The 27,860-nt window shown below is 37.2% G+C and overlaps 2 protein-coding genes across 2 annotated transcripts in view; one reads left to right on the forward strand and one right to left on the reverse strand.

The window, feature by feature from the left end:
- DNAH14 (dynein axonemal heavy chain 14) overlaps positions 1-27,860 on the forward strand; it is an 862,921-nt gene that overhangs the window by 255,129 nt on the left and 579,932 nt on the right. Inside the window, 2 exon segments of the mRNA XM_053607548.1 lie at positions 13,528-13,804; positions 22,519-22,750. Of these exon segments, the coding sequence (XP_053463523.1) occupies positions 13,528-13,804; positions 22,519-22,750 (509 nt within the window).
- On the reverse strand, positions 18,513-20,739 carry LOC128597293 (SPATS2-like protein). Its single transcript, XM_053607549.1, is given in 2 exon segments — positions 18,513-19,010; positions 19,012-20,739. Coding segments are annotated over 2 exon segments (1,677 nt in total). The 5' UTR covers positions 20,653-20,739; the 3' UTR covers positions 18,513-18,974.

A 27,860-nucleotide genomic window follows, 5' to 3' on the forward strand; every position in this document is an offset into this window, starting at 1 on the left:
TTCAGAAAATTAATGAAACAAGGAGATGGTTCTTTGAAAAAGTAAATAAAATAGATAAACCGTTGGCCAGACTAATGAGGAATAGAAAAGTAAAATCTCTACTTACCTCAATCAGAAATGATAAAGGGGAAATAACAACTGATCCCACAGAGATGCAAGAGATCATCTCTAAATACTACCAGAAATTCTATGCCCAGAAATTTGACAATGTGAAGGAAATGGATAAATATTTGGAATCACACCTTCTCCCTAGACTCATCCAGGAAGAAATAGAGCTCCTGAACAGACCAATTTCAAGCACTGAGATCAAAGAAAAAATAAAAAATCTTCTAACCAAAAAATGCCCTCGTCCAGATGGATTCACTCCAGAGTTCTATCAAACCTTCAAGGAAGAGCTTATTCCTGTACTGCAGAAATTATTCCAAAAAATTGAGGAAGAAGGAATTTCCCCAAAACATTCTGTGAAGCAAACATCACCCTGATACTAAAACCAGGAAAAGACCCAAACAAAAAGGAGAATTTCAGACCAATCTCACTCATGAATATAGATACAAAAATTCTCAACAAAATCCTAGCCAACAGATTACAGCTTATCATCAAAAAACTCATTCATCATGATCAAGTAGGCTTCATCCCAGGGATGCAAGGCTGGTTTAACATACGCAAGTCCACAAACGTTATCCACCATATTAACAGAGGCAAAAATAAAGATCACAGGATCCTCTCAATAGATGCAGAAAAAGCATTTGGTAAAATCCAGCATCCTTTTCTAATTAGAACACTGAAGAGTATAGGCATAGGTGGCACATTTCTAAAACTGATTGAAGCTATCTATGACAAACCCACAGCTAATATTTTACTGAATGGAGTAAAACTGAAAGCTTTTCGTCTTAGAACTGGAACCAGACAAGGTTGTCCTCTGTCACCTTTACTATTCAACATAGTGCTGGAAGTTCTAGCCAATACAATTAGGCAAGACAAGGAAATAAAGGGAATCAAATGGGAGCAGAGGAGGTCAAAGCACTCAAGCTAGACCTCCCATTTGATCCTGCAATCCCATTACTGGGCATCTACCCAGAAGGGAAAAAATCCTTTTATCATAAGGACACTTGTACTAGACTGTTTATTGCAGCTCAATTTACAATCGCCAAAATGTGGAAACAGCCTAAATGCCCACCAACCCAGGAATGGATTAACAAGCTGTGGTATATGTATATCATGGAATACTATTCAGCCATTAAAAAAATGGAGACTTTACATCCTTCGTATTAACCTGGATGGACGTGGAAGACATTATTCTTAGTAAAGCATCACAAGAATGGAGAAGCATGAGTCCTATGTACTCAATTTTGATATGAGGACAATTAATGACAATTAAGGTTATGGGAGGGGAAGCAGAAAGAGGGACGGAGGGAGGCTGTTGGGGCCTTGGTGTGTGTCACAATTTATGGGGGCAAGACATGATTGCAAGAGGGACTTTTACCTAACAATTGCAATCAGTGTAACCTGGCTTATTGTACCCTCAATGAATCCCCAACAATAAAAAAAAAAAAAAAAGTTGAGTAATGTTTCAGGATATAAAATCAATGTCCACAAGTCAGTAGCCTTTGTATACACCAATAACAGTCAAGATGAGAAGCTAATTAAGGACACAACTCCCTTCACCATAGTTTCAAAGAAAATGAAATACCTGGGAATATACCTAATGAAGGAGGTGAAGGACCTCTATAAAGAAAACTATGAAATCCTCAGAAAGGAAATAGCAGAGGATATTAACAAATGGAAGAACATACCATGCTCATGGACAGAAAGAATCAACAATGTTAAAATGTCTATACTTCCCAATGAAATCTACGTATTCAATGACATTCCTATCAAAATTCCAACATCATACTTTCAAGATTTGGAAAAAATGATTCTGCATTTTGTATGGAACCGGAAAAAACCCTGACAGTTCTCTGTAACAAAAATAAAGCTGGGGGCATCAGCATACCATATTTTAGTCTGTACTACAAAGCCATAGTGCTCAAGACAGCATGGTACTGGCACAAAAACAGAGACAGAGACACTTGGAATCGAATTGAAATCCAAGAAATGAAACTAACATCTTACAACCACCTAATCTTCGATAGACCAAACAAGAACATACCTTGGGGGAAAGACTCCCTATTCAATAAATGGTGTTGGGAGAACTTGATGTCTACATGTAAAAGACTGAAACCGGACCCACACCTTTATCCACTCACAAAAATTGATTCAAGATGGATAAAGGACTTAAATTTAAGGCATGAAACAATAAAAATCCTCAAAGAAAGCATAGGAAAAACACTGGAAGATATTGGCCTGGGGAAAGACTTCATGAAGAAGACTGCCATGGCAATTGCAACAACAACAAAAATAAACAAATGGGACTTCATTAAACTGAAAAGCTTCTGTACAGCGAAGGAGACAATAACCAAAGCAAAGACACAACCTACACAATGGGAAAGGATATTTGCATATTTTCAATCAGACAAAAGCTTGATAACTACGATCTATAGAGAACTCAAATTAATCCACATGAAAAAAGCCAACAATCCCATAAATCAATGGGCAAGAGACATGAATAGAACTTTCTCTAAAGATGACAGACGAATGGCTAACAAACACATGAAAAAATGTTCATCATCTCTATATATTAGAGAAATGCAAATCAAAACATCCCTGAGATATCATCTAACCCCAGTGAGAATGGCCCACATCACAAAATCTCAAAACTGCTGATGCTGGCGTGGACGTGGAGAGAAGGGAACACTTTTACACTGCTAGTGGGACTGCAATCTAGTACAACCTTTCTGGAAGGAAGTATGGAGAAACCTCAAAGCACTCAAGCTAGATCTCCCATTTGATCCTGCAATCCCATTACTGGGCATCTACCCAGAAGGAAAAAATTCTTTTATCATAAGGATGCTTGTACTAGACTGTTTATTGCAGCTCAATTTACAATCGCCAAAATATTGAAACAGCCTAAATGCCCACCAACCCAGGAATGGATTAACAAGCTGTGGTATATGTATACCATGGAATACTATTCAGCCATTAAAAAAAATAGAGACTTTACATCCTTCGTATTAACCTGGATGGACGTGGAAGACATTATTCTTAGTAAAGCATCACAAGAATGGAAAAGCATGAATCCTATGTACTCAGTTTTGATATGAGGACAATTAATGACAATTAAGGTTATGGGGGGGAAGCAGAAAGAGGGACGGAGGGAGGGGGTTGGGGCCTTGGTGTGTGTCACACTTTATGGGAGCAAGACATGATTGCAAGAGGGACTTTACTAAACAATTGCAATCAGTGTAACCTGGCTTATTGTACCCTCAATGAATCCCGAACAATAAAAAAAGAAAAATTTAAATTTCTTAGACTGATTAAGCCATCTACAACAAACCCACAGCTAGTATTTTACTGAATGGAGTAAAACTGAAAGCTTTTCCTCTTAGAACTAGAACCAGACAAGGTTGTCCTCTATGCCACTACTATTCAACATAATGCTGGAAGTTCTAATCAATACAATCAGGCAAGAGCAGGAAATAAAGGGCATTCAAATGGGAGCAGAGGAGGTCAAGCTCTCGCTCTTTGCTGATGATATGATCTTATTCTGAACAGAACCCCAATGACTCAACCACAAGACTCCTGGAAGTGATCAAAAAATACAGCAATGTCTCAGGATATAAAATCAATGTCCACAAGCCAGTAGCCTTTGTATAGGCCAATAACAGCCAGGATGAGAAGCTAATTAAGGACACAATCCCCTTCTCAGTAGCTTTAAAGAAAATGAAATACCTAGAAATATACCTCACAAAAGAGGTTAAGGACCTCTATAAAGAAGATTATGAAACCTTAAGAAAAAAATAGCTGAATATATCAACAAATGGAAGAACATACCATGCTCATGGCTGGAAAGAAAAAACATTGTTAAAATGTTTATACTTTCCAAAGCAATCTACAGATTCATTGCCATCCCTATTAAAATACTAACATCACACTTTCGAGATTTGGAAAAAATAATTCTTAATTTTGTATGGAACAGAAAAAAACCTGTATAGCTAAGTCAATTGTTAGTAATAAAAACAAAGCCTGGGGCATTAGCCTACCAGACTTTAGGCTCTACTACAAGGCCATAGTGGTAAAAACAGCATGTAAAAGACTGAAACAGGACCTGCACCTTTCTCCATTCCCAAAAAATTGATTCAGAATGGATAAAAGACCTGAATTTAAGGCATGAAACAATAAAAATCTCCAAAGAAAGCATTTGAAAAACGTTTGAAGATATCAGCTGGAAAAAGACTTTATGAAGAAAACTTCTGTGGCAATTACAACAACAACAAAAATAAACAAATGGAACTCAATTAAACTGAAAATCTTCTGTACAGTTAAGGAGACAACAACCGAAGCAAGTAGATAACCTACACAATAGGAAAGGATATTTGCACATTTTGAATTGGACAAAAGCTTGATCTACAGAGAACTCAAATCAATATGAAAAAAGCCAACATTTCCTTATATCACTGGGCAAGAAAGATGACTAGAATCTTCTCTAAAGAAGACAGACGAATGGCTAACAAACATGAAAAAATGCTCATCATCCCTTATTATTAGAGAAATGCAAATCAAAACCACCGTGAGAGGGCGGCGCCTGTGGCTCAAAGGAGTAGGGTGTCGGCCCCATATGCCGGAGGTGGCCGGGTTCAAACCCAGCCCTGGCCAAAAACTGCAAAAAAAAAAAAAAAAAACCACCCTGAGGTATCATCTAAACCCATTGAGATAGCCCACATCACAAAATCTCAAAACTGCAGATGCTGGCATGGATGTGAAGGAAAGGGAACACTTTTACATTGCTGGTGGGACTGCAAACTAGTGCAACTATTTTGGAAGGAAGTATGGCGAACCTTCAAAGAACTCAAGCTAGACCTCCCATTTGGTCCTGCAATTCCATTACTGGGCAACTACACAGCAGAAAAAAAAAAAATCCTTTTACCATAAGAACACTTTCACTAAACTGTTTATCGCAATTCAATTTGCAATCACCAAAATGCTAAAGCAGCCTAGATTCTCACCAACATAGGAATGGATTAATAAGCTATGGTGTATGTGTAGCATGGAATACTATTAAGCCATTAAAAAGATGGAGACTTTACATCTTTTGTATTAACCTGGATGAAAGTGGAGCACGTTATTCTTAGTAAAGCACCACAAGAATGGAGAAGCAAAAATCCTATGTACTCAATTCTGATATGAGGACAATTAATGACCTAGTACACAGTGGAGGTAGGGGATGGGTGGGCAGGGGGAGGGAACGAGAGGGGGTCACAGTGTGTGACACTCATTGGGGTGGGATACAAGTATCAGAGGGACTCTACCTAACAAATACAATCAATGTAACCTGGTTCTTTGTACCCTCAATAAATCCCCAAAAATAATAAAAAAATTTAAGATGTAATACAGATATTTCCAGATATTCAGACAAATTCTAAATGAATTTAAGGTTGAAAAGTTTTTAAAAAGCTATTTAAATATTAGAAGAAATTTAATGAAATTTAGGTGCAGACTTTCTAAAAGATGGTTCAGTAATAGAGGAACTGTAAAGCAGAAGACTGATGAACTTAATTATAAAGAAATTTAAAACTTCTGTATTAAAAAAATTCCATAACAATATCAAAACATATACTGTTGGTGCATATTTACCTAATATGCTGCATAATATTTGCCTTAAATAAAATTGTCATGCATATTTTTCATAAATTCTATTCTATTCTCTCCATTATAATTTTTTAAGCTAAATAAATGCAGGACATCACTATAAAATCATACTGGGGTGAGATGTGGTGGCTCACACCTGAAGTCTTAGCATTTTGGGAGGCTAAGATGGGAGGATTGCCTGAGGCCAGGAGTTTGAGACCAGCCTGAGCTAGACCCTGTTTCTACAAAGAATACCAAATTTATCTGGGAATAGTGGTGCATGCCTATAGGGCAGGAGGATCACTTTAGTGAGCTATGATGACATCAGGACACTCTATCTCTGGTGACAAAGTGATACCCTATCTCAAATAAATGAAATAAAAATAAATAAAATTGATTTGCTGGTTTGAGCCCAGTATTCTATTTTGTAGAAATTATTTTAAATACAGATTTTTACATTGATAGTATTAGTAATTCAAAGCTAAGACATGTCATTTCTTAGTTTAATATATTTTTATCATCCTAGAAACTCAATGGCCTATTGGAAAGTGGAATAATGTTAAAGAAGAATTTAAGATTTATGCATTATTCATGGATTAAGGCTTTGTGACCTCTTGTATTTGGTCTGATACATATACCTAAATTAGAAAAAAAAAATCAGAGATCTTAAAAAAAATTCCCCTGTGACTTTGTTATGCTTAATCATTAAATGGCTATAATCAGTGATTAGATATAAATAATATAAATAATTTTTTTGTTTATAGATTTGTAAGTCAAGGGGTTGAAGACTGGACCTGCCAGCCTTTTCCTGTATGGGTAGTATCTCGTCCAGGACAAGTGGTACTCATTGTGGTAAGTCAAGGCCACTTTAATGTATACATGCAGGCATACCTTGGAGATGTTGTTGGTTTAGTTTCAGATCACTGCAATAAAGTATATATTGCATAAAAGCAAGTCACAAGAAATTTTGATTTCACAGTGCATACAAGTTATGTTCATTCTATATAGCAGTTGTCCAGTAAGTGTATAATAACATATACATCTAAAAAATTACATAACTTAACTAAAAATACTTTATAACTGAAAAACGCTAGCAACCATCTGAGCCTTCAGCAAGTTGTAAACTTTTTGCTAGTAGAACACCTTACCTCAATGTTGACGGCTGCTGACTGATCGGGGTGCTGGTTGCTGAAGACTGAAGTGGCTGTGGCAATTCCTTAAAATAAGACAACAGTGATGTTTGCCACATTGGTAGGTTCTTTTTTTATGAAAGATTACTCCATAGTATGTGATTTTTTTTTTATTAAATCATAGCTGTGTACATTAGTGCAGTCAAGGGGTACAATGTGCTGGTTTTATATACAATCTGAAATATTTCCATCAAACTGTTTAACATAGCCTTCATGGCATTTTCTTAGTTATTGTATGAAGACATTTGTATTCGCATTTAGTAAGTTTTGCCTGTACCCATTCTAAGATGCACCGTAAGTGTAGGGAGGGTAATGGGTATGTGATGTTTTTTGATAGCACTTTACCCACAATAGAGCTTCTTTCAAAATTATAGTCAATTGTCTCAAACCCTGGTTTATGAACTACATTTGTAGGATACTCTAAATCCTTGTTGTCATTTCCACAATATTTATAGAATCTTCACCAGGAGTAGTTTCATCTTAAGAAAACCATTCTTTCTTTATCCATAAGCAGCAGCTCCTCATCCATTCGAGTTTTATCATGAGATCACAGCAATTCAGTCACATCTTCAAACTCTATATCTAATTCTAGTTCTCTTGCTATTTCCACCATATCTACAGTTATATCCTGCACTGAAGTCTTGACACCATTGAAGTCATCCATGAGGGTTGAAATCAACTTCTTCCAAACTACTGTTAATGTTTATATTTTGACCTCCTTCCACAAATCACAAATGTTCTTAGTGGCATCTAGAATGGTAAATCCTTTCTAAAATGGTTTTGATTTACTTTGCTTAGATCAATCAGTGGAATCACTATGTCCACAACTGCTGTACAAAATGTATTTATTAAATAATAAGACTTGAAAGTCACACTTCTTGATCCATGGGATGAATAATAGATGTTATGTTGGCAGGCATGAAGTCAACATTAATCTCTATTGGAGCTCTTGAATGACTAGATATATTTTCTTTTTTTCTTTTTTAAATGATTTTTTTGTTTGTTTGTTTGTTTTGCAGTTTTAGCCAGGGCTGGGTTTGAACCCACCACCTCTGGCATATGGGGCCAGTGCCCTACTCCTTTAAGCCACAGGCACCAGCCAACTAGATGTATTTTCAATGAGCAATAATATTATGTTTTGGAATGAATCTTTTTTCTGATCAGTAGTTCTGAATAGAGGGGCTTGAAATATCCAATAAGTCATGCTGGAAACAGGCGTGCCATGGCCCCAAGCTTTGTTGCTCCATATACAGAGTAGACTTAGCATAATTCTTAAGTGACTTAGGATTTTCAGAATAGTAAATGAGCACTGACTTCAATTTAAAGTCACCAGCTACACTACTACCCTCTTAACAAGGGAGTCAGCTTCTTCTTTCAAGCTTGAAACCAGGCATTGGCTTCTCATGTCTAGCTATAAAAACTTTACATGGTATCATATTCCTATAGAAGACATTTTATTTACTTTGGAAATCTGTTGCTATTTATAGCCACCTTCACAATTATCTTAGCTCAAGCTTCTGGATAACATGCTATAGCTTCTACACTAGCACTTGCTGTTTCACCTTTTACTTTTATGTTATACACCGGTGTCTTTCCTTAAGCCTTATGAACCAACCTCTATTATCTTCTAACAATTCTTAGACTAAAGCTTCCTGACCTTGTAGAATTCCATAAAACTGATGCATGTTAGGGCCTTAATGGGTTAGGTTTTGGCTTAAGGAAATGTAGGGGCTCGTTTGATCTTTTTTTCCCCACCACTCAAACCTTATCATATCTGCAGTAAGGCTGTTTCAATTTCTTATCATTTTTGTGTTCACTGGAGTGGTATTTTTCTTTTGCATTCACAGCTTGGCTAAGTGTTTGACTTGCATAGGCCTACTTTTCAACCTATCTCAACTTTTGACATATCTTCTTCACTAAGCTTAATCATTTGTAACTTTTCATTTTAAGAGAGACATGTGAAATTTCTTTTCATTTAAACCCATTGTAAGGTTATTAATTGGCCTAAGTTCAGCATTATTGTGTCTCTTGGAGTAGAGAGGCCCTATGAGAGTGAGAAATATGAGGGAACAGCTGGACAGTGGAGCAGTCAGAACACCCATAATATTTATTGATTAAGTCACCATTTTATATGGGCACAGTTCATACTGCCCCTAAATAATTAAAAGAATAACATCAGAGGTCACTTCTCACAGATCACCGCAACAGATATAATAAAGAAATGTTTGAAATATTGCAAGAATTACCAAAATGTGACACATAGATAAGAAGTGAGCTCCTACTGTTGGGAAAATGGCACTAATGAACTTGCTTGATGTAAGGTTGCCATAGACCTTCAATTTGTAAAAAAACATGTTATCTACAAAGCACAAAAAAGTGAAGCACAATAAAATGAAGTATTATTGTACAAGTATTTAGTTTGTGGCTACATTGTCAAGAAAGCAAAGATTTGGAAAATGAACAATTATGAAGGCTACTGATATTTGTAGATTGCTTTGAAATGCATTAAAAATAAGATATATGTGTATAGACATATTTGTGATAAAGTAAATATTGAAAAAAGTTAATTGTAGAAAGTATGCACTAGATATATATGGACAGTCACTGAATAATTCCTTCAACTTTCCAATACTTTAAAATTTTTTCATAATGTTGAATGAAAATAAACTATAAATTATTTTCCTAGAATTGTCACTATATTTCATTGCATTAGTTTTCTACTGCTTTTATTAAAAAGTTACTGAAAACTTGGGTGCTTAAAATATGACAAATTTCTTATAGTTTGGAAGGTTAGAAGGCCAAAACAGGCTTCTGTAGGCTAAGACAAAGTTGTCAGCAGAGCTGTGTTCTTTTCTGGAGGGTCATGGGTGGAAGTCTGTTTCCTTGTCTTTTCTAGCTTCTGGAAGCCCCTGGCATTCCCTACCTTGTGGCCATTTCCTCCGTCTTCAAACTCAGAAATGTTGTATCTCTCTGATAATTCTTCTGTAGTCATATCTCACTCTGCTTAGATGAAGAAAAACTGACTCAATTTTAAGGATACATGTGATAAATGGGGTCCAGATAAATGGGGTCCACAATAATACCTATTATCTCAAACTTCTTTTTTTATTATTAAATCATAGCTGTGTACATTAGTGCAATCGAGGGATACAATATGCTGGTTTCATATACAATCTAAAATATTTTCACCAAACTGTGTAATATAGCTTTCTTAGTTATTTTAGTTAGGCATTTTCTTAGTTATTTTATGAAGACACTTGTATTCTGCATTTAGTAAGTTTCACCTGTACCCATTCTAAGATGCACCATAGGTGCAGCCCCACCGGTGATCCTCCCGCCACCCCAACCTCCCCCCTCCCCTCCACTTCTTTGGCTCTTTCCCCATATTCTTGAACTATAGTTGGGTTATAGCCTTCATGTGAAAGCTATAAATTAGCTTCATAGTAGGGCTGAGTACATTGGATACTTTTTCTTCCATTCTTGAGATACTTTGCTAAGAAGAATATGTCCCAGCTCCATCCATGTAAACATGAAAGAGGTAAAGTCTCCATCTTTCTTTAAGGCTGAATAATATTCCATGGTATACATGTACCACAATTTATTAATCCATTCGTGGGTCGATGGGCACTTGGGCTTCTTCTGTGACTTAGCAATTATGAATTGGGCTGTAATAAACACTCTGGTACAGATGTCTTTGTATATTGTGATTTTTGGTCTTCTGGGTACATACCTAGTAAAGAAATTATAGGATCAAATGGCAGGTCTGTTTTTAGATCTCTAAGTATTCTCCAAACATCCTTCCAAAAGGAACGTATTAGTGTGCATTTCCACTCATAAATCGGTAGCCTTTATATATACCAACAATAGTCAAGCTGAAAAAACAGTTAAGGACTCTATTCCATTCACAATACTGCCAAAGAAGATGAAATACTTGGGAGTTTATCTAACAAAGGACGTGAAAGATCTATATAAAGAGAACTATGAAACTCTAAGAAAAGAGATAGCTGAGAATGTTAACAAATGGAAAAATATACCATGCTCATGCTTGCGAAGAATCAACATTATTAAAATGTCCATACTACCCAAAGCAATATATAATTTCAACGCAATCCCCATTAAAGCTCCACTATCATACTTTAAAGATCTTGAAACAATAATACTTCATTTTATATGGAATCAGAAAAACCTCAAATAGCCAAGACATTACTCAAAAATAAAAACAAAGCAGGAGGAATCACGCTACCAGACCTCAGACTATACTACAAATCCATAGTGATCAAAACAGCATGGTACTGGCACAAAAACACAGTAGATGTCTGGAACAGAATAGAGAACCAAGAGATGAATCCAGCTAATTACTGTTATTTAATCTTTGACAAGCCAATTAAAAACATTCAGTGGGGAAAAGATTCCCTATTTAACAAATGGTGCTGGGTGAACTGGCTGGCAACCTGTAGAAGACTGAAACTGGACCCACACCTCTCACCATTAACCACGATAGACTCTCACTGGATTAAAGATTTAAACCTAAGACATGGAACTATAAAAATACTAGAAGAGAGTGTAGGGAAAACCCTTGAAGAAATTGGGTTGGGCGAGTTTTTTATGAGAAGGACCCCCCGGGCAATTGAAGCTGCTTCAAAAATACACTATTGGGACTTGATCAAACTAAAAAGCTTCTGCACAGCCAAGAACACAGTAAGTAAAGCAAGAAAATAGCCCTCAGAATGGGAGAAGATATTTGCAGATTATGTCTCTGACAAAGGTTTAATAACCAGAATCCACAGAGAACTCAAACACATTAGCAAGAAAAGAACAAGGGATCCCATGGCAGGCTGGGCAAGGGACTTGAAGAGAAACTTCTCTGAAGAAGACAGGCGCGTGGCCTTCAGACATATGAAAAAATGCTCATCATCTTTAATCATCAGAGAAATGCAAATCAAAACTACTTTGAGATATCATGTAACTCCAGTGAGACTAGCCTATATCACAAAATCCCAAGACCAGAGATGTTGGCGTGGATGTGGAGAAAAGGGAACACTTTTGCACTGCTGGTGGGAATGCAAATTAATACAGTTCTTTGGGAAAGAGATATGGAGAACACTTAGAGATCTAAAAATAGATCTGCCATTCAATCCTGTAATCCCCCTACTGGGCATATACCCAGAAGACCAAAAATCACACCATAACAAAGATATTTGTATCAGAATATTTATTGCAGCCCTATTCATAATAGCTAAGTCATGGAAAAAGCCCAAGTGCCCATCAATCCACGAATGGATTAATAAATTGTGGTATATGTACACCATGGAATATTATGCAGCCTTAAAGAAAGATGGAGACTTTACCTCTTTCGTGTTTACATGGAGAGTCTCCCTTTTGAATCTGGACTTTTGAGTCCAGCCACCCACCAATTCACATCACTGACTGAACTACCAGTCCACACCAATATTCCCCACCAGGAATGGTCCGATCTCTTTAATCACTCCTGTTGTTCTGGGAGAAGGTGTCCACCATTTTGGACAATTCAAAATGTCTGTTTCCCAGGCAGGATCCTTTCCCTTCAATTTTCCATCAGGCTGCTTAGCCCCTTGTGGCTCTGAGAGGCACCCCTATCTGGTCACCAAACTCCACTCAGGAATAAATTTTCATCAATTGGGTTTTGCCAGGAATTGCAAACTGCTGTCCTCCATGAGGGAGGGGCCGGTTGCCGTCCAGCACAGCCAGGCAGGGAAAATCTCTATAACAGAGTCTGTGGTTTTAAATCACACCTCATATACAGCAATCTGCCAATTCCGTGCACATCTCCAGCTGTCTGTCCACACCAATAATCCATGAGGGGAAAAGATCCAGAGACCCCTCCCTCTCACCTGATGACTTGGGAGAAGTAGGCTACACGTCTGTCCTGTCTGCCATCATGCTCCACCTCCTTCTACTATGTTTCTTAGACAATTCAAGTCAGTATATCCCCAAATGAATTAATCATACCCCATTAGCCACAACATACTGTTCTTTCCATAGTTACTATTTTAGCAAGTGACTGGAATCACAACTTACCCAATTGTGCAAGCCAGAAACCTATAAAATATCTTGATGTTTCTCCCTCTTTTAACTTCCAGAGTCAACTTGATTTTAATCCAGCATTCTTAAAATAGCTCTGGTATATGAGGAAAGAGGACAATTTCCTCATATTAGAGTAGAATAGAGTAGAGTGAAAAAGATGAGTGAAATAACAATTTATATGAACTCTAAAACTATTATTGAAGACTTAATGTATATAGGATTTGCATAAAGTTTGTGTGCAGATTAATACAGGACACCCTGAATTAATTCTGAGTTCAGTAGAAAAAACAGACCTAATTTCTTCTGGAGTTTTTAACCATTGTTACTGTCTCCACATTCTTACTTAACGATGATCGATTAAGAACACAAAAATAATAAAGTACAAATGAATAAGGTTCCTGTAAACATTATTCAAAGTTCAATCTTTAACCCTCAAATATGTTTAAATGTATAAACTCTTTTGTGTACACATAAATGTACTCACACATATACCACATATACTTCATGAAAATATCTGTTTTAATTTAAAATAAAATCTGTTTCAATTATCATTCATATCTCTTATCTTTTCAGAGCCAGATCATGTTTTATAATGATTGTCTTAAAAGTTTTAGAAGTTTTCATTCAAGAGAAGAGATGGAAAAAGTCCATGCTGGTGTGATACGTCATCTAGAAGAAATTGCAGAGCTGGTAGTGTTGGATACTAGTAACTCTCGAACAAAAGTTGTACTAGGGGCATTGCTTACCCTTTATGTTTACTGCAGAGATATAGTGGTAAATTTACTACTTAAAAATATCTTCAATGCAGAGAATTTTGAGTGGACAAGGTAGGTAAATCTAAGTTATAACTATGTGCAGTAACTTCTTATAAACATATTTTTAGGTAAATTGATTCCTCACCCTCAAACTTTGTCAAACTAGCATTTTAATTTTGAGGGACTTATCGAAATTCTAATCAAACTGGAATTTGAGTAGTAGTCTCCCCTTTTCTGTGGTTTTTTTTTTTATGGTTTCAGTTACCCACAGTCAACCATAGTCTGAAAATAGGTAAGTGCAATACAACAAGACATTTTGAAAGAGAAACCACATTTGCATAACATTTATTATAATATATTGTCATAATTGTAGTTTATTATCAGTCATTGCAGTTAATCTCTGTGCCTAAATTAAACTTTAACATTGGTATGTTTGTGTCAGAAAAAACATAGTACAGTACATATAGGGTTTGGAACTACAGTAGAACTTCTCTAAGTTGACCACACAAGGGGTTATAACAAACTGGTCAACATACATGTGGTGCATGTCTGGTCTCTGAAAATTAGATCAACTTAAGGAGGTGGTCAATATAGGGCAGTGGTCAGCTCTGTCAGTGGCAGTTCTACTGTATATGCAGTTTTAGGCATCCATCAGGGGATTTGAAATGTAATCTCCATAGATTGGAGGGGAGTATTGTACCATATTCCTATTTTTCCTTCTTTCTCTTTTTTTCCATCCTGTCATTTTTACTTCTCTTTTATCTTTTAAACCTAATTAATTCTCTTCTAGTAGTTGCATTTTGGCATTCAGACAGAGAATAATACTTGTTCGTGGGTATTGAGAACTCTACTTCAAGCCTCTTCCTTCCCCTGTGCTGTCAATTCTGGAATAGGCTAGGATGGAAAAACAAATTGCAGAACATTTACTACCAACTCGTTAACTCCAAACTACCATCCTTCTACCCAGAGTTAATTAGTAAAATATAAAAATAAAAAGCTACTACCTTTGACAAGGAGATTAAGAGTAAGATTCCTGTAATAAATGTGGCATTTCAAACTTTTGAATAATTTTTTAAAGTTTTTCTTTGTTTATAGAGAAACAGGTGTCTTGCCTATATCTTTTAAGGTGTTTTTTCCTCAAGAAAAGTTAATTTTTAAGAAATTCTGTAGTATCATAAATTTATTTTAGGTATGACAATTTCCTTTAAACTCTAGGGAGTTCTGGCCAGAGCAATTAGGCAATAGAAAGAAATAAAATGCATCTGAAACAGAAAGGAAGCAGTTGAATTAGTCTTGTTCACAGATGACATGAACACCTAGAAAAACCTAAGGACTCCAACCATAAAACTGTTAGAACTTATAAACTAATTCAGTAAAGTCACAGGATACAAAAATCAGCTTACAAAAATCAGTAGCACTTATGGATGCCAACATTAAGCAATCTGAAAAATAAATCAAGGAAACAACCTCATTTACAATAGGTAAAAAATACATAAAATATCTAGAAATCAGTCTAACCAAAGAAGTGAAAGTTCTATATAAGAAAACTATAAATTTTCTTCTAAAGAAATAACTAGGAGAGGACATTTTAAGAAATGAAAAGATATTCTATGTTTATCAACTGGAAGAACAATTTGTTAAAATTACAATACTTCCTAAAGCAATTTAGAAATTCAATGCATTCATGTGAAGGTCCTACATTAGTTTCATAATAAGGGTGAGTACATTGGGTACTTTTTCTTCCATTCTTGAGACACTTTACTAAGAAGAATATGTTCCAGCTCCATACAACCTAAGAATAGGGAGAAGGGGGAAAGGGAGGGGAGGGAGGGGGGAGGTAGGTGGAGGGAGGGGGTTTAATGGGATTACACCTGTTGTGCATCTTACAAGGGTATATGTGAATCTTAGTAAATGTGGAATGTAAAGGTCTTAGCAAAATAACTAAGAAAATGCCAGGAAAGCTATGTTAACTAGTGTGATGAAAATGTGTCAAACGGTCTATGAACCAAGTGTATGGTGCCCCATGATCATACTAATGTACACAGCTATGATTTAATTAAAAAAAAATTCAATGCAATCCTTATCAAAATGCCAATAACATTCTTCACAGAAATAGAAAAAAACCCACAAATTATATGGAACCACGAAAGACTCCAATAACCAAAACCATCCTGAGCAAAAAGAACAAAGCTGGAGACACCACACTATCTCACTTCAAAATCTATTACAAAGCTATAGAAACAAAAATTACATGATACTAGCATAAAACAGACATATGGACCCATGGAACAGAATAGAGAATCCAGATATAACCCCACACATTCACAACCAACTCATCTTCAACAAAGACATCAAAAACTTACAAAGAGGAAAAGACTATCTTTTCAATAAATGGTGCTGGGGAAAACTTAATAAGTATTAACATTTTCAGAAGAATGAAACCAGACTCCTATCTCTCACCATACTCAACAATCAAATCAATTTGACTGAAGACTTGAATTAAGTTTGGCCAGACACTGGTTTGGCCAAAAGCTTTTTGTGTGGGACCACAAAAGAATAGGCAACCAGGGCAGCACCTGTGGCTCAAAGGGTAGGGCGCTGGCCCCATATACCAAGGGTGGTGGGTTTAAACCTGGCCCCGGCCAAACTGCAACAAAAATATAGCTGAGCTTTGTGGTGGGTGCCTATAGTCCCAGCTGCTTGGAAGGCTGAGGCAAGAGAATCACCTAGGCTCAGGAGTTGGAGGTTGCTGTGAGCTATGCTGCCATAGCACTCTACAGAGGGTGATAAAGTGAGACTCTGTCTCTATCAAAAAATAAAAAAAAAATAATAGGCAACAAAGCAAAAATAGACAGTGTGATTACATCAAGCTAAAAATCTTCTGGAAAGCTAAGGAAACAAGTCAACAAAATGAATAGATAACCCAAAGGATATTCTTTTAATTACCAAAGAAGCTGTAGCATGTTTATGAACCATTACTCTGCATAAAGTCTAGTATTTCATTATTATTTATTAGCTCTCTTACAAAATAAAACAGTAGAATATGGTCTCCATCTTTTTTAATGGTTGAATAGTATTCCATGGTATACATATACCACAGCTTGTTAATCCATTGCTTGAATGGAGGGCATTTAGGCTGTTTCCACATTTCGGCAATTGTGACTTGAACTGCAATAAACAGTCTAGTGTAAATATTCTTATGATAAAATGATTTTTTTTTTCTTCTGGGTTGATGCCCAGTAATGGGATTGCAGGATCAAATGGGAGGTCTAGTTTGACTTCTTTGAGGGTTCTCCTCATTTCCTTCCAAAAAGGTATTAGTTTGCAGTCCCACCAGCAGTGTAAAAGTGTTCCTTTCTCTCCACATCCACACCAGCATGTGCAGCTTTGAATCTTTGTGATGTGAGCTATTCTCACTAAGGATAAGTGATATCTCAAGGTGGTTTTGATTTGCATTTCTCTGATGATCAGGGACAATGAGCATTTTTTCAAATGTTTGTTAGCCATTTGTCTGGACTTCATCAGAGAAGGTTCTGTTCATATCTCTTTCCCAGAGGTAGATGGGATTGTTTACTTTTTTTCTGTTGATTTGACTTCTCTGTAGATTCTAGTTATCAACCCTTTGTCAGTTTGATACCCTGAAAATATATTTTTACTTGTTGTGTCCTCAGCTATGCAGAAGACTTTACATCTTTTGTATTAACCTGGATAGAGGTGGAACACGTTATTTTTAGTAAAGCATCACAAGAATGGAGAAGCAAGAATCCAATGTACTCAATTCTAATATAAAGGCATTAGATGAGCTAATACAGGGAGTTGGGTAGGCAAGGGAATGAGGGATCAGGGAGAGGGGAGGAGGAAAAAGGAAGGGTGGGGGGTTGCAGTTTATGGCACACCTATTGGGGGTGGGACACAATTACATAACAACCAGTATAACCTGGTTCTTTGTACTCTCAATGAATCCCAAACAAGAAAAAAAAAAAGTAAACAAATAATTTCATTTTAAAAAACAGAATATATGTATATACATACACACGTATACGTGCTATATGTATATATGTATGTAAATATAGAATACGTATGTAAATATATATTCTGACAGTGCTTGTGCTTGTATCTGAGTTTAGGGTTACAGTTCCCAAACTAAGTGCCAAGGTGCCCCAACCTACTAAAAGAGTACTTACAAGGAATAATAGCAATGTACATCTATTGAATATCAAACATACTAGCTGCTTAAAATAGTTCACAGACTTAACACAAGATCATGCTAGATACCTTTTAGTGATTTCTTACCCTTACAAAACTAGGTTTTTGGCAGTTTCCCTGATTAAAAGTATTCCATGAAAATCCTTATGACACAGGAAATGATGTTGGCAATCTTTAGTCCTCCTGATCACAAGGTTTGAGAACCGGTGCAATGCACAACAAGCTTACACATCCCATTAATAAGTATCTTGTTATTAAAGAATGAAATAACATAATTTTTTCTTTCAATTTATTTGTACAATTTTTCCCCCAAAATGAACTAAGTCATTAAGACAAAAATACTTATTAAGCTATTTGGGCCTAAAAGTTGATAAAAAGAGACCTTAAAGTTAATAAAAAGTTATTTCTTTTGGCTGAGGATCCTCATGATAAAAGTTACTGAGGTAAACTGAAAAAATTTGAGAACTTCTATTTTAGGGGAGGCTCTGGAAATTGATCTTTTATTTATTTTTTTTTTCAAATGCAGCATATTTTAATTTGTTTCAAATAAAGCAATATATGTATATATATATGTATATATATATATATTTCAGAAAAACACCAGATGTTAAATTCTACAAAAGCGCACGTGTCCTCAGCAGATCATCTTTGTCTGATCATTAAGAATTCTTTTTTTTTTTTTCAACATTAACTCTCTAAAGACGATCAATAACTGACATCACCACTACAATATAGGTTGCTAACTGAGCCTCTGATCTTCAGCCACATCTTGATTTTCCTAACAAATGAGTAAATACTGCCTGGTTAAAATGCTGCAAAGTCTTGATGAGAGAAAGCGTCAACAGATCAAGCAAAGCCATGAAAATTATGAAGCAAGCTAGAGCTGATTATTACAATTAGTAAAAATGATTTACGAGAGGATGACACAACCATACAGGATTTGTATATTCTGATTGACTCTCTTTTGGCAGCCAGTTGGGTCAGCACCTCGGGCAGGGAATCAAAGTGAGTGAAAACTGCTCTTTTCTCTCCTAGCTCAGGCCACCAACGTCACAGCAGAAACTGAGAGGACCCGTGGTGTCTGTCGAGACTTCTATTCTCGTGGGGCAGAGATTGCACTGTGAGACCCTCCCCACGTTACCCTGGAAGGGCCTGGCCTCGGAGGCGTCTGGAGCGTGCTGCCTTCTTCTGGGCTTTTCAGAATAGGCTGGGGCCTCCGGGGTCTTTGTCCCCAAGGGGGCCTCTTAATTTTTGGTGCCGCCTTTGTTTTTGGGACGGAAACCGTTGTGCGGCTGTTTCCTGTGTTCATGGAGGGCATTGCCCTTCCGCATTGAATCAGCTTCGTTTCCACCGCCCTGGGACTTGGCAGGCCCATTTAGCCTGTTATGATACTGTGGATTAAATCTTCGTCTCTGGCTAGAAGGCCCATTCTGCTTGTTAGCTGGCATGGGCTGGTGAGAGGGGTCGGCAGTGATGGGAAGGCTGCTCACCACTTTGGGGTTTGCTGGTTTGCCCTCAGAGGGCCTGTTGTGATTGGATGATTTCCGGGAGAAGTTACTCTGTTTCCTAGAGGTTGCTGTGTGAGCGTTCAGCAGAGGCAGCAGGGAGCTGCAGGGAGTTCTTGAAGAATAGTTGTTCTTTGGATGTGTAATTTCTCCGCAGAGCATTATTTGGGCCTTCAGCTGTTCAATGTTACAGGAGAATCGGGCAGCCTTCCCGAGCTCTTCATCATATTTATGCTCGCTGACAAAGTGCTTAATTTCTGCCCCGAGTTCGGCCGGCTGCATCTCTGCCATCTGACTGGCTAGATCAGTAAGCCTCTTTAGTTCCTCTGCTTTCTTTTGACGAGCAGTCAGGATTTCCATGGCTTCTTCTTTAACTTTATCCATTTCTGCCATTAATGAAACTTCTTTGTCAATGATGCAGTTGTGTAATTCAGCAAAGGCAGCTTTGATCTTCTTCACGGAACTGTCCACTTCTTCCTTGATCATGATGCGATATCTAGTGAGGGAGACAGTGCAGCGTTGCAAATCCTTCACTGATTTCTCAATATTTGTGCCTCTTTTCTTTGCCAGCTCATCTGGCTTTATTTCAAGATGAGCTGCAGGGGCATTGGACTTAACAGGAGATGTTTTCGCCTTAGGCTTGCTTGGGTTACAAGGCTGCTCAGCTGACCACTGTAAGCCATCTGACCTCTCTGCTGTTCCGTGTATAGGTTTGGGGTTCCCATCTAAGGATTGTTTCTGTTGCAGTAGTCTGTTGCCTTCTGTGACCCCACAAAGTGCTTCGAGTATCGAGATCTTTTTCTGTCTAGGGGGCAGGGCTGGTTTCTCGCTGGCAGAGTGGGTGGACGAGCTGTCCTTCTTGCAGCAGTTCACGAGTCTGCTCTGTGGCTGCAGGGGCTGAGGCTGCAGGGGCTGAGGCTGCAGGGGCCCCACGTCAGGCCTCTCCGCCCTGTCTCTAGCGTCTTTGTTGGCTTGGCGCTGCTTAGACTTGCTTCTTTTCCTTTTATTGTTCTTCTTTTTTCCTGTCATATTCCATTCTTTTAGAACTTGAATTGCACTGCCATCCACGAAGGTTTGCATGGCTTTATCCACATTAAAATCAAACTGCTGTAGCACCAGGACTATTTCATTATTGCTTTTATTGGGGACAACTGATCTAACCGCATAGATCTTTTCCTTGACATTCAAGTGAGTATTCAGTTCAGCCATCTTGCTTTTAATGGAATAAGCCTTTTTAAGGTTTCCTGGTGTCCAAATCAGGGCTCCGGGCGCACAGTCTGGAGCTGCCGGCTTTATCAGCAGGCAGATAAGCTCTGTTTCCTAACTGGCCATCTTTATCAACTTGCTTTTACTGCCCTTTTATTTAAATAAATTGATCTTCTATTTAAATAATGCTTTAGCACTTGAATCATAAAACAAATGCCTATTCTTAGGATAGCAAACTCCTTTTTTTTTTATTAAATCATAACTGTATACATTGATATGATCACGGGGCATCATACACTCGTTTCATAGACCATTTGACACATTTTTATCACAGTGGTTAACATAGCCTTTCCGGCGTTATCTCAGTTACTGTGCCAAAACCTTTACATTCTACATTTACCAAGTTTCGCAAATACCCCTGTAAGATGCACCACAGGTGTGATCCCACCGATCCCCCTCCCTCTACCCACCCACCCCCTTTCCGACTTCCCCCTATTGTTAAGTTGTAACTGGGTTATAGCTTTCATGTGAGAGCCCCAAATTAGTTTCATAGTAGGGCTGAGTACATTGGGTACTTTTTCTTCCATTCTTGAGATACTTTACTAAGAAGAATATGTTCCAGCTCCATCCATGTAAACATGAAAGAGGTAAAGAAAGTGCATTTTCTTCAACAAATACTTCTCTCACTCTCTTATGAATATATGCTCTCTCATCTGACACTTAAAGATGGTAGTTCAAATTCATTTAAATTTATTTTTAATTTAAACTTAATTTAAAAATTTACTCATTTTAAAACTTTCTTTATAATTTTCCCTGTTGCTCTGGAAGGAATTTAAAACTAAGCTACTATATGATAGCACAAATTGAAACTGTGTGGAACTAGAGAAGAAAGGCAAAGGGAAAAACCAGCACCTGTGAAAAATTGTAACTCTAACTGCTGAGAAGATATTGTGCCTGACTCCACTTGTAATTCAAAATAAAAACAGCCCTAAATCATTAAAAATGTTATGATTTACCCCATGATGATATTTTAGTGTTTTCTAAAAATATCAAATGTAAAATTCTTTCCAAAATATCGTTTGCTGTTTCTTCATTGATAATGCCCAAATATTTATTTAGAAAATTGAATCAGCACTCATGGAGACATAACATAGAGTCAAGAATGAATACAAAGCTACAAATACAGTAGAACCTCCACAGTTGGCCACCTCCCTACACTGACCACCTCCTTAAGTTGACTTAATTTTCATAGACTAGACATGCACCACATGTTTGTATCAGCACAGTAGGCTTAGTTCCTTATGTTGAGCACCTTTGTATGTTGACCAGTTTGTCACAGTCTCTTGGGTGGTCAACCCTCAGAGGTTCTACTGTAGTTCATAAATTTAACTCAAAGTCTTGCATAGGAGAAAATTTATGGTTAGCTACACAGTGTTCATAAGATGAATGCAAATAAATTCCTCCAAAGTTCAAATATTTTGATACATAAAACAAATAGCATTACTGTCAAGTACCCTTATCATAAGGATCCAGATTGTTGAATTGATGAAAATTATCTTCAGTAAAATCTTACTAGAAATCAAAATAAACTTCATTAGACATGATTCTTATATAAATCCTCCATTTAAGCTGACATCACGCCAAAGCAGCATGATTCAACAAGGTCATTTGCCTCAGAGGGAAGCATGCTCATTGTTTGTAGTCTTTTGAATTCTAATATTTCATAGTTAATACAGTCATTGATGAATTTTAAATTACTCTCCTCACTTGATTTTAATTTTTGTATTTCTATTTTTTAATTGTTTCTGCATGTGAAAAAATAAAAATAATTTCACCATATAATAGGAGCATTTATGATATTGTTTGCAGACATTTACAATATAAGTGGAATGAAAAACACAAGTTGTGCTATGTATCACAAGGAGATGCCAGCTTTACTTATGGCTATGAGTATTTGGGCTGTACCCCAAGGTTGGTTATTACGCCTCTCACAGACCGATGCTGGCTGACTCTTACAGGAGCACTACATTTCAATCTAGGAGGCTGCCCTGCTGGTCCAGCTGGAACAGGAAAAACTGAGACAGTCAAAGATCTAGCAAGAGTAAGTGCTTTCTATATCTGGAACAAAAAAAGTTCTTTTTATTTTCCTGTTACACAAACTTTAATGGTATTTTAAGTATATAGCATTGTTGCTATTAAGATGTTCATTCAGATTGCTATCAGCCCATTACTCAGTCCACAGGCATGAGAACTTAACGAGCAAGGGGAAGTGAAAGGAAAATTAGGGCAAGGAAACAGATAAAAGAAATCACTCATGAGGAAGAATCAGCAGAACACTCAAGGCAACATGAAGAACCAGTCCAGAACAACCCCGCCAAGGGACCATGAGGTAGCTACTGCAGAGGATTCCACCTATAAAGAAATGTTAGGAATGACAGAAAGGGAATTTAGAATACACATGTTGAAAACAATGAAAGAAATCATGGAAACAATGAAGGAAACTGCTAATAAAGTGGAAAATAACCAAAAGGAAATTCAAAAACAGAATCAAATAAGAGATGAACAATACGAAGAATATAAAAAGGATATAGCAGACCTGAAGGAACTGAAAGAGTCAATTAGGGAACTTAAAGATGCAAGGGAAAGTATCAGCAACAGGTTAGACCATGCAGAAGAAAGAATTTCAGAGGTAGAAGACAAAGTTTCTGAGATAACTCAGATAGTAAAAGAGGCAGAAAAGAAGAGAGAGAAACCAGAACGTTCACTGTCAGAATTATGGGACTTTATGAAGCGTTCCAACATACGAGTTATAGGAATTCCAGAAGGGGAAGAAGAATGCCTCAGAGGAATGGAAGCCATACTAGAGAATATTAGAAAATAAAATTTCCCCAATATCACCAAAGATTCTGACACACTGCTTTCAGAGGGCTATCGGACCCCAGGTCGCCTCAACTCTAACCGAGCTTCTCCAAGACACATTGTGATGAACCTGTCCAAAGTCAAGACAAAAGAAAAGATTCTGCAAGCTGCCAGGAATAAGCGCCAGTTGACCTACAGGGGCAAATCCATCAGAGTGACCGCAGACTTCTCTAATAAAACTTTCCAAGCAAGAAGACAATGGTCATCTACCTTTAATCTACTTAAACAGAACAATTTTCAGCCCAGAATTCTGTACCCTGCTAAGCTAAGCTTCAAAATTGATGGAGAAATCAAATCATTTACGGATATACAAACATTGAGGAAATTCGCCACAACAAGACCAGCTCTACAGGAAATACTTCAACCTGTTCTGCACACTGACCACCACAATGGATCAGCAGCAAAGTAAGAACTCAGAAATTAAAGGACAGAACCTGACCTCCACACTGATGCAAAAGATAAAACTAAGCAATGGACTCTCACAAAATAAGATGAATAGAATACTACCACACTTATCAATTATCTCAATAAATGTTAATGGCTTGAATTCCCCACTGAAGAGACATAGATTGGTTAACTGGATTAAAAAACACAAGCCATCCATTTGCTGTCTGCAAGAAACACACCTGGGTTCAAAAGACAAATTAAAGCTCCGAGTCAAGGGTTGGAAGACAATTTTTCAGGCAAATGGAATTCAGAAGAAAAGAGGAGTTGCAATCTTATTTTCAGATACATGTGGATTTAAAGTAACTAAAGTCAAAAAAGACAAAGATGGTCACTTTATATTGGTCAAGGTAAAAATACAACAAGAAGACATTTCAATTCTAAATATTTATGCACCCAATTTAAATGCTCCCAGATTCTTGAAACAGACCTTACTCAGTCTGAGTAATATGATATCTGATAATACCATAATAACAGGGGACCTTAACACTCCTCTTACAGAGCTGGACAGATCCTCTAAACAGAAATTAAACAAGGATATAAGAGATTTAAATGAGACCCTAGAACAACTGTGCTTGATAGACGCATATAGAACACTCCATCCCAAAGATAAAGAATATACATTCTTCTCATCACCCCATGGAACATTCTCCAAAATTGATCATATCCTGGGACACAAAACAAATATCAACAGAATCAAAATAATTCAAATTTTACCTTGTATCTTCTCAGACCATAAGGCACTAAAGGTGGAACTCAACTCTAACAAAAATGCTCGACCCCACCCAAAGGCATGGAAATTAAACAATCTTCTGTTGAATAACAGATGGGTGCAAGAAGAAATAAAACAGGAAATCATTAACTTCCTTGAACATAACAACAATGAAGACACAAGCTATCAAAACCTGTGGGATACTGCAAAAGCAGTTTTGAGAGGAAAATTCATCGCTTTAGATGCCTACATTCGAAAAACAGAAAGAGAGCACATCAACAATCTCACAAGAGATCTTATGGAATTGGAAAAAGAAGAACAATCTAAGCCTAAACTCAGTAGAAAAAAAAGAAATATCCAAAATCAAATCAGAGATCAATGAAATTGAAAACAAAAGAATCATTCAGAAAACTAATGAAACAAGGAGTTGGTTTTTTGAAAAAATAAATAAAATAGATAAACCATTGGCCAGACAAACGAGGAATAGAAAAGTAAAATCTCTAGTAACCTCAATCAGAAATGATAAAGGGGAAATAACAACTGATCCCACAGAGATACAAGAGATCATCTCTGAATACTACCAGAAACTCTATGCCCAGAAATTTGACAATGTGAAAGAAATGAATCAATATTTGGAATCACACCCTCTCCCTAGACTCAGCCAGGAAGAAATAGAGCTCCTGAACAGACCAATTTCAAGCACTGAGATCAAAGAAACAATCTAAAATCTTCCAACCAAAAAATGCCCTGGTCCAGATGGCTTCACTCCAGAATTCTATCAAACCTTCGAGGAAGAGCTTATTCCTGTACTGCAGAAATTATTCCAAAAAATTGAGGAAGAAGGAATCTTCCCCAACACATTCTATGAAGCAAACATCACCCTGACACAAAACCAGGAAAAGACCCAAACAAAAAGGAGAATTTCAGACCAATCTCACTTATGAATATAGACGCAAAAATTCTCAACAAAATCCTAGCCAATAGATTACAGCTTATCATCAAAAAAGTCATTCATCATAATCAAGTAGGCTTCATCCCAGGGATGCAAGGCTGGTTTAACATACGCAAGTCTATAAACGTTATCCACCATATTAACAGAGGCAAAAATAAAGATCACATGATCCTCTCAATAGATGCAGAAAAAGCATTTGATAAAATCCAGCATCCTTTTCTAATTAGAACACTGAGGAGTATAGGCATAGGTGGCACATTTCTAAAACTGATTGAAGCTATCTATGACAAACCGACAGCCAATATTTTACTGAATGGAGTAAAACTGAAAGCTTTTCCTCTTAGAACTGGAACCAGACAAGGTTGTCCTCTATCACCTTTACTATTCAACATAGTGCTGGAAGTTCTAGCCAATACAATTAGGCAAGACAAGGAAATAAAGGGAATCCAAATGGGAGCAGAGGAAGTCAAACTCTCCCTCTTTGCTGACGACCTAATCTTATACTTAGAGAACCCCAAAGACTCAACCACAAGACTCCTAGAAGTCATCAAAAAATACAGTAATGTTTCAGGATATAAAATCAATGTCCACAAGTCAGTAGCCTTTGTGTACACCAATAACAGTCAAGATGAGAAGCTAATTAAGGACACAACTCCCTTCACCATAGTTTCAAAGAAAATAAAATACCTAGGAATATACCTAACGAAGGAGGTCAAGGACCTCTATAAAGAAAACTATGAAATCCTCAGAAAGGAAATAGCAGAGGATATTAACAAATGGAAGAACATACCATGCTCATGGATGGGAAGAATCAACATTGTTCAAATGTCTATACTTCCCAAAGCAATCTACCTATTCAATGCCATTCCTATCAAAATACCAACGTCGTACTTTCAAGATTTGGAAAAAATGATTCTGCGTTTTGTATGGAACCGGAAAAAAACCCGTATAGCTAAGGCAGTTCTCTGTAACAAAAATAAAGCTGGGGGCATCAGCATACCAGATTTTAGTCTGTACTACAAAGCCATAGTGCTCAAGACAGCATGGTACTGGCACAAAAACAGAGACATAGACACTTGGGATTGAATTGAAATCCAAGAAATGAAACTAACATTTTACAACCACCTAATGTTTGATAAACCAAAAAAGAACATACCTTGGGGGAAAGACTCCCTATTCAATAAATGGTGTTGGGAGAACTGGCTGTCTACATGTAAAAGACTGAAACTGGACCCACACCTTTCCCCACTCACAAAAATTGATTCAAGATGGATAAAGGACTTAAATTTAAGGCATGAAACAATAAAAATCCTCAAAGAAAGCATAGGAAAAACACTGGAAGATATTGGCCTGGGGAAAGACTTCATGAAGAAGACTGCCATGGCAATTGCAACAACAACAAAAATAAACAAATGGGACTTCATTAAACTGAAAAGCTTCTGTACAGCTAAGGAGACAATAACCAAAGCAAAGAGACAACCTACACAATGGGAAAGGATATTTGCATATTTTCAATCAGACAAAAGCTTGATAACTAGGATCTATAGAGAACTCAAATTAATCCACATGAAAAAAGCCAACAATCCCATATATCAATGGGCAAGAGACATGAATAGAACTTTCTCTAAAGACGACAGACAAATGGCTAACAAACATATGAAAAAATGTTCATCATCTCTATATATTAGAGAAATGCAAATCAAAACAACCCTGAGATATCATCTAACCCCAGTGAGAATGGCCCACATCACAAAATCTCAAAACTGCAGATGCTTGCAACCAAAAAATAGCTGGGCGTTGTGGCGGCCACCTGTAGTCCCAGCTACTCGGGAGGCTGAGGCAAGAGAATCGCTTAAGCCCAGGAGTTGGAGGTTGCTGTGAGCTGTGTGAGGCCACGGCACTCTACCGAGGGCCATAAAGTGGGACTCTGTCTCTACAAAAAAAAATAAAATAAAATAAAATAAAACTGCAGATGCTGGCGTGGATGTGGAGAGAAGGGAACACTTTTACACTGCTGGTGGGACTGCAAACTAGTACAACCTTTCTGGAAGGAAGTATGGAGAAACCTCAAAGCACTCAAACTAGATTCCCATTTATCCTGCAATCCCATTACTGGGCATCTACCCAGAAGGAAAAAAAATCCTTTTATCGTAAGGGCACTTGTACTAGACTGTTTATTGCAGC

The sequence above is a fragment of the Nycticebus coucang genome, chromosome 10 (genome assembly GCF_027406575.1).
Source record: "Nycticebus coucang isolate mNycCou1 chromosome 10, mNycCou1.pri, whole genome shotgun sequence".
Taxonomy (NCBI): Eukaryota; Metazoa; Chordata; class Mammalia; order Primates; family Lorisidae; genus Nycticebus; species Nycticebus coucang.